This window comes from Ambystoma mexicanum, chromosome 12, assembly GCF_040938575.1.
Source record: "Ambystoma mexicanum isolate Mex_15411 chromosome 12, UKY_AmexF1_1, whole genome shotgun sequence".
Classification (NCBI taxonomy): domain Eukaryota; kingdom Metazoa; phylum Chordata; class Amphibia; order Caudata; family Ambystomatidae; genus Ambystoma; species Ambystoma mexicanum.
In genome coordinates this window covers 662,682,886-662,696,296 of record NC_090936.1, presented here as the reverse complement: position 1 = coordinate 662,696,296, position 13,411 = coordinate 662,682,886, and the positions used below count along the sequence as shown (strand labels likewise).

Below are 13,411 nucleotides of genomic sequence, written 5' to 3'. Positions count from 1 at the left end.
CATGGAGAGAGAGTTTGTGGCAATTCGAGCGGCTTTCAAGGAGTGGAGGCACCTTCTCCTGGGTGCTCGACACACCATAACGGTGTACTCTGACCATTGGAACCTCCAAGCTCTTTCAGATGCAAAATGTACCAATGCCCGCCAAATACGTTGCCATTTGTTCTTCACACTATTCGATTTCACGGTTACATATCGCCCTGGCCTTCTACATGGGAAGGCGGATGCCCTATCCCGTGTCGCTACCGATTTTAACACCCAGGACTCGGTGTCGCCTATATTGCCCTCGGGTTCTGTGGTATGTGTCTGTTCGGTCTCCGCCTCACTCCTTGACCGAGTACGACATTGGACCAAAGATCATGCTTCTTTTCTCAATACTTTGGATGCCCAAATCGTTACAGGTCTTCCTTATGTTCATGGGCTTTTGTATTTACCTGATGACCAAGCCAGACGGAAGGCCTTGGAATGGGCACATGATACCCCGTTGGCTGCGCACCCGGGTCAGCTTAAAACCTATGACCTGTTACACCGATGGTGCTGGTGGCTGGGCATGAAGAAAGATTCTGATTCATACGTATCTAAGTGTGTGGTGTGTATTCAATGCAAGAGACAACCTGGGAAATCTTTCGGTCTATTGATGAAGATGCCTCTCCCACCACATCCGTGGCATACGGTTACTCTTGTTTTCGTGGTGGAACTCCCCTTGGTCATGGGGATGTCAACTGTACTTGTGGTAGTGGATGTTTTCACAAAGATGGCACGGTTTATACCATGTTCTGGTCTACCTACTGCTCCATTGTTGGCTAAACTATTCTTTGATCATGTGGTGCGTTTCTTCGGTCTTCCTACAATCATGATTTCCGATCGGGGCACCCAGTTTACCTCACGGTTCTGGAGAGCTCTTACCCATTCCTTGGGCATAGATTCACGGCTTTCATCATCCTACAACCCTCAAACGGACGGACAAACCGAACGCACCAATGGCACCATGGAGCAGTACCTTCGTTGTCTGTGCTTGCAACATCAGACCGACTGGTTGTCCGTTCTGGGAACCGCAGAATTTGCTTATAATAACTCTCGGCACTCTTCAACAGGTTGTTCCCCGTTTTACGCTTTGTATGGTCTACACCCAAGGATTCTTCCGCATGTCCTACCTTCATTGGACCAGATCCCTGCTGCAAAATCTACAAGAGACACATTAGTTGCTATACGCGATTCGATTATGTCTCATCTACTGGCTGCGCAGTCCCGGACAAAAAAACAAGCGGATAGGCATCGATCGCCTGCCCCCTCCTATGCACCGGGTGATCGTGCCTGGCTCTCGACCAAGCATCTCAACATTCGGGGTAAACGAAAGCTTTTGCCTCGCTATGTAGGTCCTTATAAGGTACTGCATTGTCTCAATCCTGTTGCAATCCGTTTGGACATTCCATCTCATTGGCGGATTCACCCTGTTTTCCATGTTTCCCTCCTCCGCCCCTTTGTACCTGGTACCCGGCTTTCTGTTGCTCCCGCTCCCATCGATGTGCAGGGGGAAGACGAATATGAAGTGCATGCTATACTGGACACTCGTCTGCGTCACGGAGTGCGATCTTACCTGATTGATTGGAAAGGTTACGGCCCCGAAGATAGAACTTGGGAACCGGCCTCAAATGTGCATGCACCCCGGCTTTTGCGTGCCTTTTTTTTGGAAAGATTGCGTGCCCGCAGAGGTAGTCGCTCTTTGCGGAGGGGTACTGTCATGCCCCGCGTTCCTGCACACGGACGACTAGGGTCATCCGTGTCCATGTGGAAGTTGCCTTGGCGACTATTTCCAAGTTGCGGGACACGCCGCACTACACTTCCCAGCATTTCCCCTTTTTGCGATCACGTGACAGGCCGGCAACGCGTCTCACGTCCTGGGAAAGATAATCGTACTTAACTCAGCTTGTCCATGCAACGGGTGCTCCTAAAACTAAGCAGTTAGTTAAAGTGCCCGATTCTCGTTATCCTGTTTTCTGAATCTCCTGGACCCGGCTCATGCTTTAAGGACTATTCCGTACGTCTCCTCCCTTACCATTTCTGGTGCCAAAACCCTCGACTGTTTTCCCTTTGGTAATCGAACTCCTGGCTTTGTATACGGATTGCTCTCTCCTGCTCCTGTTTGTTGTGACGCTTTCGGATTTGCTTCCCCATCACTGAACTTCCAATTAAGCTCTGTTTATCCCCTCTGGCTGCTATCTTCACGGACTTCCTAATTCCCCTTCATTATTCTACGCATTCTGGATGGTTTAATGGTACTTTTCATTTTGTCACAAAACACATCACTCCACGCATCAACGTGACTATATGAACGCTCTCCTGATTCTACTGGTCACTACCTGGATTGCTTACCTTCACTTCAGGGACGCTTTGCTGAATTGAATAAGGGATTGCTTTTGGACACTAGCTGCGCCCTCGTGCCGTTCGGGTTAGGTGAATCTCTGCACTAACTTCTACCAACTGGGACTTTCTTCCTGCATCACCTGGTTGCCATGGTGTGTTTGGACTTACATAAGGTTGTGGGATTTCTTTCTGGCTAAGCAGGTAAGAGAGGGTAATTGTGGGTGGCTGGTCGCTGCATTTTGGGTAACCTTAGTTACTCTTTTGAATCATTGTTTTGTTTGCTCCCTTAGCTCAGTTGTCGCTGCTCCTGCCTTTTCGCTCAAGTCCCTGGCCTGTTAGTTATAGTTAAATTCCTACAGGCTATGCTCTTGGGGGGGAAGTCTTGTTTAGCACCACGCGTAAGGTGTCCCGGAAGAATCCGATTCGCTGCACGTTCAAGATACCCCAGAGCGGAAGGGCTCCCCAAAAGTGGATGCTGACTGTATCCTTTACACGGCTGTATCCTTTTATAAAGTTTGTCTAAACTGTGACAGCATTTTGGATTGAAGGTCAAGTAGTGCTGATTCAGTGCTATGTGCACTTTTGAATCCAGATTGCTGGGGGTGTAATAAGTCGTGCTTGTCCACATACTCTTGGAGCTGGTGCATAGCTATTTTATCGAGAATCTTCAACAAAAAATTACAATTTGTAATAGGTCGAAGATTGGCTGGATTTTGCTGGTCCAAACCAGGCTTTTTCACCAATGGTGTAACCGTAACTGTTTTTATGCTGGTGGGAACATTCTGGTCTCTAAATGATGAGTTTGTCATGCGGCATAGAAAGGGTGAGAAAATTCCTGCGTTATCTAGGATGAATTTGGGGGGTAATATGTTTTTGGGGCATGAGGTACAATTCATATTAGAAAGGGTTTTCAGCATGATTTCTGGTGAGATAGGTGTGAACTGAAATTTGGATGCCTTAACTTCAAGCAGCAATGGAATACTCCCTGGTCGCTGGTATTTTTCATAATGAAGGCCCTAAAAGTGGTTATGAGAAAGGCGTCCACGGTAGCAATATGCATCAGTGTGAAATATTGAAAGATGCAGTCGATCGAAGAGCCCACGTCCGGTCTTGTATCCTTCCTGGTATGGCACATACTTCACCATTTTGTGGATCAAGTGGCAGACGTGAAAGTCCTGCTAAATGAGCCACACAAAAGCTATTATGATATGATTGGTTATTTATAACGTGTTAAATACCCAGAGGTTTCTAAGCGCGGACCCGGGGATCGAACCTGTGTTGCTCCGTGTCGTCTTGCTTCCAAGGCGAGCGCGTTGCCCCCGAGCTATGCTCCCATGACAGATGTGGAGTCTGCTGAGAAAAATGCCCTTTATTCCGAGCTTTAAAGGGTGGCACTAGCTCTCAACACAGACTGCCTCTTTTCAGCAACATTGCCAATGTTTTCAATGGCATAGTACAATCACTTCTTAGGAGGAAGTAGGTGCTACATGACTTATTACCAGGAGCTCTGTTTCACCATTTCGAGCAGCCTACACAAGATATCGGTGACTAGTCTAAAATGATACCTAAGTTGAAAACCAATGTATGTCACGCTTTGCTCTTAGGGCAAGGACGGCTAGGAACCGCCCGCCATGAGATATGCTAGGTTTTAACAGGATGTAAATTTGTGGACTGGTGCAGCTGGAGAACAATATTTTCTCATGTCCAAGGAACAGCCAAGCTTCAAAATGGCTTTCACCGGACATGGCGGGTAACGGCCCGCCAGCCCAAGCCTAGGTAGGCCTGAGTGAAGCAGGGCATCAGCAACAGCTGGGGGCCGTTACCGGTCGTGTCCACATGCCCCACAGCGGGGGTTAATGCCATCCATACCTCAGGGTTTATCCAGGGTGCAAATGGTTTCTTTTTTTTTCCTGAGGAGACTGGCTGCGCAAGCGACGCCAATCTCCCTAGGAGAAGAAACAAGATGGTGGCCTGGAGCAGGAGGAGCACTGGGACCAGAGTACAAAGCTCTGGTCCAGCAGGTAAGTATGTTTTGGGGGACAGGGGAACCGGGGGGCAGGGGAGGCAACATGGAGAGGTTCCTTGTTGCCTCGCCAGATAACAAAGAAATAAAAGATGGCGCCACCCGAGGAAGGGCCTCGGGTGGCTGGAAACAGTGGGTGGAGAATGTGTATTCTTGCCCTCAATTCCACTCACCCAATTGGCTGAGTGCCCTTTCCCGGGTGCCAATGTAAGTTCATGCATGATTCTAAGTTACCTCAGGTTGTGTTGTGCTTAATTGTTCTAGTCTCTTAACCGTTAGCAGAGATAGGAAAATGGAAATGTGTATTGCTTTGAGAGACACAGGCACCCTTCTTTCCCGTTTAGCCTGCCTATTGGGTGGAAGACGTGTACTGGTACTAGCTTTCGAGGTCATCGGCCGAAATGTTATTTTATTTTAAGAATGAATCTGTGTCATGCATATGCAAATATCTCATTTATTTCTTGCCACGTTCTTGTTCTATGTAGCTTCTTTCTTTCTAGCTATCGGGTACACACATTGTGATTCAGAAGCGGGATCCAAGTTTCAACCTTTACGCTTTTTCTTCTCCGACTACTTGCAGGTCACCTTGTGGATAAACTAGAAATATGTGAATTCTTTGACAGTGAGATCACAACAGCTATGTTTTACCTTACCGTTCACGATGCGGTATTGCATGTGCAGATCAAAAGAAGCATGATCAGTTCAACCAAACGTGACCCATACATGGTAAGTCTCTCATCATCTATAGACAACCCATTTCTCAACCACATATGTCCTCAAATTACAAATAACAGGAACACGACATAGGCGAGGCTTGCACTCTGAAGCATTGTCTTCTGACTTGCATGAATGTAGCACAAACAACCACTAACTACCTATAGTACACAGGGTTTGTCACATTGGCTTGATAGCCCCTAAGGCAAATGCATAGGCCTTTGATCCAAGTAGAGCACTGCAGTATGCTATACTGTGCTACGCGGGTATCCTTAGTCTTAGAATTGCCAAAGGGTTGCGCCTAAACCAAAAAGAGCTAAAGCAATGTGAGAGCGAGAGATTAGTGGGCAAGGGCTGCTGAGAAGCAGAATATTGTGTTGGAATGGCAAGTGGAAAGACTGGCATCATGTTTTGGCTGACATACTCTCTTGTGTGCTTTTTTGCCATATCAACTGATATGGTTTTTGGGTCATTGGGGAGTAAGCGTGTTGGAAGATATGTTTCTCTGTAAGGTGTGAGCCGGGCATACTGTTGGAGGAGCAGGAGCGCCCCACTGACACTCCCTTCCCCGGGTATCCCGCTTCCTCTCCTTCGGCCTTAATGCGGTTTGTTAGCGGCATGGTCCAAGTGGCCACCCTCCAGTATCACCTGTCGCCTCCATTCCGTATTTTCATCCTATGTCTCTCAGGAAAAAAGCAAACCCCAGCCCTCAACACGCTCTCAGTAAATACTGCCCAGGCACGCGCCTCACACACCCATTGCCACCTGTCCCATTAAAAAATGCACAGTGTTATATCAGCCCCCATGCCCCCTCATCTCCTCCCCACCGGGTTTCAGCTTCCTCGACACATCCTTCCATGCAGCACTTAAAACAACATGTGCCAGGGCAGACAGGTCCCGCCATTGCTCCTTTCCTCTAATGATAAAGGGTGGGACTTGCCTCTTTTGCATCTATACTGGAAATAATGTCTTCCCAGGCAGGTGCACCTCTTCACCACTGCCTGCCCCCATCCCTGGTTGCCCGCATCATTTTGTCACTGGATGTCTCCCTGGGAGGTGGGACCTTCCTCGCCACCTGCCACCCCTCTTTATGCCTTGGTGTCGTCCAATGAATGCCTCTTGGTGCATGCGGGCCTCTCCATCGCCACCTGCGTTAGGGAATCGCATGCGGGGGAGCTATATCCTCCAGCCGAGATGAGGAAAGCACGGCTAATTCACGCCGACTGCACCATTAATAAAAAAGAAAACATGCACTGTACTCAACCACACTATCCCCTGCAGTCTTCAACAGCTCCCAGACCCGCCCTCTCCGCCATATTGAAATAAATACCACCTGGGGCACTTGCTCCAATATAGCATCGCCTCCACGCGATCAACGGCATGCAGGAAACGTGAGTCCCCCCATTTCTTCCTGCTCACTCCACAACCTGCAGAATCCTAAATCTATTTGCCGCCTGAACCATCGAAATAAATTAACAAAATTGTACTACACCCCCTCCACCTCCACCTCTTTCCAATTCAACCCCCCTCCCTAATTAATAAAATGCTACCCAGACAAGCTTAATTATCTCTCCCACCCCTGCCCCCCAAAAAAACATTGCGCTGTTTGTTTACCCCAACAGCGTCTCGAACACCTGCTACTCCCTCATCACATCCATGTTCGCCTCCATATTGCTTGCTCCAACACAAAACAAACATGAAGTCCATTTCCTTGTCCCGACCCCCTCCGCAGGGAGCTCAAGCTGTTCCTTGCAAGAGACAGAAGACCAAGTTACTCGCGTATTGCTTTTGTTTATGTCTGTCCTCAAGCATTGAAAGTACTATTACAAAACCCATAGGAGAGTATATTGGCCGATATTGCTTTGCATTCTGGTATTTGGACTCTTCAATTCAGGAGAGGGGCATTCAAAGCAACAATGATGCTCGTTTTGGCTAATCTATTTAGTCCAAGTATTTTTATCTTTGTGCGGCCTTTAGTCTTGAAAGTACCGTTGCAAAACCCAGAGCCGATTTTTTTTCGGCCGCCATTAAAGCAAGCATTGGCAAAATGCACAGACCTAGTTAAACGAATGTGTCCATGCAAGACATAGAAGTCTCTTTCCTCTGCCTTCTATTAATGTTATGTTTCTTCAAAAACTATCTTAAAGGAATATTTTAAAATGTTAAAGGAAGTATGCTTACAGTGTCGGTTTCAGTACTGCACTTTTGCCTATACATATAAAATACATTAAACAACTGCAAACTTCAAATCTATTGGCTTTGACAAACTTGCCCCGATCCTTAGTTTGGAAGCAAAAGCCTGCTGAACATGTTGGGGCCAGAAACGGAGCGCTAAATCATGTCTTATTGTCTGTATGTCTTTTAGCAGCAGGAAAAGGAAGACAACTCGCAACCCATTGAAAATGGAAGTGCCAATGACAACTGGATCCTACGCAAAAGGGAACAACAGTCCGTAAGTGTGTGGGGAATAATAATACTGCATCTGGTGGTATTTCTTTGAAAAAGCTATTGCCCCCATTTGTATCACTCCAGCTTTTGCTACAGAGACCTCAGCGTGTGGGAAAGCGTAGATTTAAGGCGCAGAGCATCGTTACTAATCTCCTCCTTGTTAGTGTAGAATTAATGACCTGTGACGTTTAGCAGCTCGTTTAAGAGAATCTAAAGCAACAATCCACCCAGGTAGATGATTCATTTACACTGAATTTTTCCATTTCGTCCCGGGAGGATAGCTCAGTGACAACGTGCTCACCTTGGAAAAAAAGACGACATAAAGCAACACAGGTTCGATCCCCAGGTCCGTGCTTAGTAATATGGGATTTAAGCGCGTTATAAATACGCAACTAAGACATATTCCCGTAACAACGCCTCGAGGCCCCCGGGGCTGTGTGAGCGCTTTAAAAAAAATGCGAAATAAATATAATAAACCTGCATACAATACACCCAATTGGCAAAAGTAGACATCATTAAGGGCATGATTCATGGAACTTTTAGCACAGTGCAAAGTGACTTTGTATGGCAAAAATACACTTTGCACTGATCTGTGTGCTGGCAGTGCAAAGTGACTTTGCACCATGCTAGAAATGCCATGAATCAGGCTCGAAGTGTTGCAAAATTGAACAGAAAGGCTATTGCCTTGCATTGGTATTTCTGTTAGGGGCACTGCTGCATGACGAGGGCGGGGCTGAGGGGGCAGGGACTGAAAATACCTCTGCATGAGTTTCATATTGGCTTCTGTCTTGTCAGATCCAGTGCAGGGGCAGCCTGTGACAGGTTGCCCACACTCATAAGTGCATCCATCTGGGATACTCTCACAACTGCACTTCAAAGCTCCATAGTGATGCCTTCCAAGCATAATTTGCATCTGGATTGCAAGGATGGCCTAACATAATATATGGCCGTGCAGCACAAAGTGCAAATTTGCAAAAGCCATTGGAGAATTGCTCCCTATGCATGTTGCACATTGCATGCACAGTTCGCCTGCTAACTTGTGGTCATGAAATATATTCAACCACATTAGGAATCGAGCAAAAAGACATCCCCCTCCTTTTTATGAAATGACATCTTTGTTGGATTTGACTGCATGGTGCAGCAAGTAAACATGCTTTTACAATGTGCCTGATTATGGAACGGCTCCTATATATGAAGCCCAAATGTACATCCCTTTTGATATTATTGACTGAATACCTTTTGAATCACCCATTTTGGGTTTCTCTGCCTGTGAAGAACATATTAAAAAAGGCAGATACATTGGATCTCTACAAACACCCCTCTCTAGATAGGACGGCTCCAAATATCTCTAAGATTTTCACAATATGAACACATATTGGATCGGAGAATGTTTTAAACCCCTTCCTTCCTTGAGAGGAAACATTCCATAATCAATGGGCCAAGATCATTTCTGCACTGAAATTCAGGTGGCCTGAAGAAGGCTGGGTCTGAAGGAATACATAGACTGTTTCAGCAGATACGTGGTTGGCAGGATATCAAAGTACCAATTTCACAGTCACTAATTAATATACAAGTTAGATAGGATGCTTTCATATGAACGATATAATCCACTGTTGCAAATATATATTCTTTGATTCTGTATTTATATAAATGTATGCGTATACATGAAGATTTTATCTGAAGTGTTTTGTTTTGCGTTTGGGGTGTTGTATTTGTGTAATTGTATGCCTTTGAGAGAACAATCGACCAATGGAACAGGTGTTGTGACTATACCCATCTCGTCTCCCTAAAATGTTATGCGTTTGTTGTTGAGATGCTACATACTTATAAGAAAGCATGATCTTACTTGACACTATGTCTCTCAAAGAATCTTCGAAGGTTAATTCTACGCTTACGTATAAATCGTCTACCAATACTGGCCACCCTAGGACCGTCATTAAAGATATCCTTAGTGGAGAGTGGTTGCCATGTATGTAAGAACCCTGCCAAATTGGAATTAGCCAAAAATGTTCTAACTGAATGCTGCAATTTGAGCACTAGCTATATACGTTATCTTGGTAATCAAGCACATGACTTAGACTCCATTAAAAACATTGCCTTTTGGAGGCGTTGTCTGAAAACAAGCAACACCTCACTTCATTTGGCACTATGCAGAGTTTGGCAGGTGGCAATACAAAAAGTGCAGTGCGTAGCTTAAAGATACTACCCAACAAATGAAATGATTGCATTAGATTGATTTGAACTTTAGCTGGTTTTAGGAAAATTTGTAGATTTTTTTGGGATGAATGGGCAGATTGTATTGATGCATTTTACTGTGAATGTTCTTAGTATAAGATTGATGAATTATTAATTTATATTTTAATGACTGTTGATATATATGTTGTAATAATATGTATGAATGCTTTATGAATTGATGTGTACAGTGTTTTAAACTGAAACACATTACTAAAATAATAATTGTATGATACTGACTTTCACATTTGTATGGTAGGGAAATTTGTCAAACTGTATTGCTGATTTCATAGTTATATTTATTGAAAATAGTATTTTGGATTTTGACTATTAAAAAATATATATTTATTACTAAATATTTGCATATGAAATAATTATTTGGCTAAGTAGGGACAGGCATGGAGTGCATAATATTATAAATTCATTAAATAAGTTCATAATTATTTTAAACTAACTGCTTTGGGAACATTGTTGAGGATCTTACTCTTTGTTGAATTGAAACGCAATACTTTGTCCTACTACTTATCCCACTTATGGTTTCTGCATCCTATGAACATTGTATAGATTAGAAAACCTGTTTGACTTCTGTTGTTTAGAAAAGGAATCTACAACATTTTGCCAAGAATGCAGGATTATGTAGAACATCTTATCTCGGGACCTGCCCCAGAAAAATAACCCATATTTTAAGCCACATGCTACAGAAACATACTTTTTTCAACGGGAATGAATTGTGGGTTTAGTATGCTGCAGCTCAGTGGTTAAGATAGTGCCCTTCAATCTATTGTGGGTACATTAAAATGATTTAGACAAGATCCAAGATGTCGTACCTTGTAGTTGTTAACCATATATATAACTATTTTAGTTTTTCCATTACTCAGAGCAAAAAGGAAAAACTCGCCACCACATTCTTGTTAGGGAATTTATAAATAGCACTGAATGACAGTTTGGGATCACAGGGAGTGTTTACACCATGGGTACAAAGAAAACACTTATTTTCTAAATTGCATCAGAGCTTGAGAAGAAAACATCTTGATAAATTTGCAAGAGAATGTTTTCCATGGTGAGCATAAAGGGCATGAAAAATGTGTAGGACATAGAAAGCTTCCAAATAGTTTCCTTTTTGTACCGTACTTTCAGTTATCAATAACAGGCAGTCAGTGGCACTCAGGAGGGTCCTGCTAGAGCAGTGTTTAACTGTGACCAATGTCAGAAAAGTAAATGATGTCTTGTTTTACCACAGCTTATGGCAAACAGTGTTTTGTTTCTTGAAGTGGAATAACACAAATACTTCTCTTTTTCTTTAGATTTCAGTTGGGACAAGATTCTGAAACTGCAACCAGAGACCTCCCCATCCTAAAACACATTTCTACCTGCAAAATATTGTGCACTACTTGTCAGATGAGTAAAGGCGACTAGCTGTCTGTCACTGTCTACACTGCATGGAATCTTGCCTTTTCGACTGCCAACCTCAGACATTTTTTTTCTAAACCTAATGCGATTATAAGACTTCTCTTAAGAAGAGACTATATGAAGAGACCTCTTTGATGGCTGCAACTATTTCTGGAATTCCCATTCTATTTGCATTCCATCTAGTGCACCAATCGCGTTTACTCTGAACTCATGGATGTCCCCTTTTCACCAAAGACATGTTAGAAGAGAACATGTACATGTTTTGTTCATTTTACAAAGTTGATGTCTCTGGAGAAGTTTGTACACACATTCAGCCTCTGCTGGTTTGCCAACAGCTAACGTTTTAGGAACCCATGCCTTCCACGTTGGAATCACTGTTTCGTATCACCTTCCAGATGAAAGGAGAGTCCAGCCCTAAGTTATGGCATGGGTCTACACGTGGATGCAGAAATATTGGAAGGACAGCATTGATAATAACCTTACTCGAATGACATCGGTGGAACTCACGAGTGCTGCCCTACTGGCTGATTTGCCACTGAATATTTGAGCAGGCTCGGCTAACAAGATATACATGATGAGATCTTACATAGAAATGGATTCAGACATATTTGAGGGGTTTTGTAACTTTTCCCTGACCAATGCTCAGACAGTGCCTGCAGCCAATCCTAGACTTCCAAACAAGAACTTTCAGTCACAGAATTGATGGCATTAATTATTTCATATGCAATGGAGCCAGCCAATAGAGGAACCACACACTGGTGCCATCCCTATGTTTTAAAGTTATGTTGGAGCAATTTCAAACTTTTTTGTACAAAAGAAAATAAAGGAGATTAATTGAATTATAGAAAAAGCTGTGAAATGTCAACATCATTGATTGCAAACGTATCACGCTATGTCTTTTGCATTTGGTGCCTGTTTAACTGTTACAGTCTGAGTTCATCCAGATCCCTGTAACATCAGATCTTCTCTTCCCACTGACAGAGGGTGAGCATAGCTGCTAATACTTTGGCAGTCAATGCTGCCTGCATTAAGACTATATGCTGAAGGTATATGTGTCAATTGTTTACAGATTTTAGGTAATTTTGAGCCTTGCATTGTTGAATTCTATATGTACACGAATGGTGTGTAGTGTACAGAAATATTTTTAAACTATTTTTTTTAATCACAACAGGTGTCATTACAAGATTGGCAGTAACTGATATAGTTACTGCCAAATTCCATTAATTAATGATATATCCATTTGGTTCTGTGAATTTCCCTCTGGATTATAAGTGGCAGTATTAGTTTCCATTCATGTAGTCCATAGAGGGCGTTTGGGGATTTGGGGGAATTACAACCACGGGGCAATTTCTCCAGTTTTTGAAGGTCAGTGGAGGATTTTCCCCAGCACTTTGCTGGAGGTAAATCCTCTCGTCTACCGCCCAACTGGTAAGGATGTAAATCTGGCAGTAATTCTTTAACTGCCAAGAACATTGTCAGTAACAGAGCAACCACCAACATTTTACTGGACCTCCATACAGAACGCCATCACCCCCACATGATAATTTGCTGATTCAGACTATTTACCAGAGATGTGTGTAATCGCCGAGAGAAAAGTTCTACATGAATTGGCCCATCAGCTGCTACTCAGACTGGAAAATTGTCCTCACAGATTTAGTATAAAGCATCATCATCAATGTAATCTGTTTTCAAGTGAAATGTATACTTGCAACACTAAAAACGAAAACTTATTTAGAGCAAAATTTGAAAGCATTTGTGGATTTGCACAAACCCATGATAGAACAATTTTCTTGAGGTAAAAACAAGAAAGTTAAATTGGTCCGGTTTCTCTATCCCAATCGAATAGTAAATGCCCCCCAATCATAACGTGTGTTAGCTCAAGATCCTACTCCACTTTCACATCATGAACAATTTAACCACAGTGAATACCTGCAAGGCATGGACTGAAGAAAGTAGCAACAACAACATTCTGTAGCATTCTTATCCCATTGAGATTAATGCTGGCTCCAGTGACCCACCATTGAGACACTTGTTTAGATCACAAACAAGCAGGTAGTGACCTAAATACATTATATGAATTACTAAATGTATATTTGATGTTCTTAAATAAAGCAATCTTGTCACATCTGGTTTTGTGGAATAATCTTGAATTTTGTATTTCTAGTCAGCCAGCAGAGACTGGAACATTAGCCACTACCAATATCGAAATGGTGTCTGCTTGCA

The 13,411-nt window shown here is 43.5% G+C and overlaps 1 protein-coding gene across 1 annotated transcript in view; it reads left to right on the top strand.

Moving 5' to 3' along the window:
* LOC138513973 (chloride anion exchanger-like) overlaps positions 1 to 13,211 on the top strand; it is a 266,455-nt gene extending 253,244 nt beyond the window's left edge. Inside the window, exons 18-20 of the mRNA XM_069629153.1 lie at positions 4,965 to 5,110; positions 7,464 to 7,550; positions 11,083 to 13,211. Coding sequence (XP_069485254.1) covers positions 4,965 to 5,110; positions 7,464 to 7,550; positions 11,083 to 11,106 — 257 coding nt within the window. The 3' untranslated portion in view covers positions 11,107 to 13,211. The remainder of the gene's footprint in view (positions 1 to 4,964; positions 5,111 to 7,463; positions 7,551 to 11,082) is intronic.
* The last annotated feature ends 200 nt before the right edge of the window (positions 13,212 to 13,411 follow it).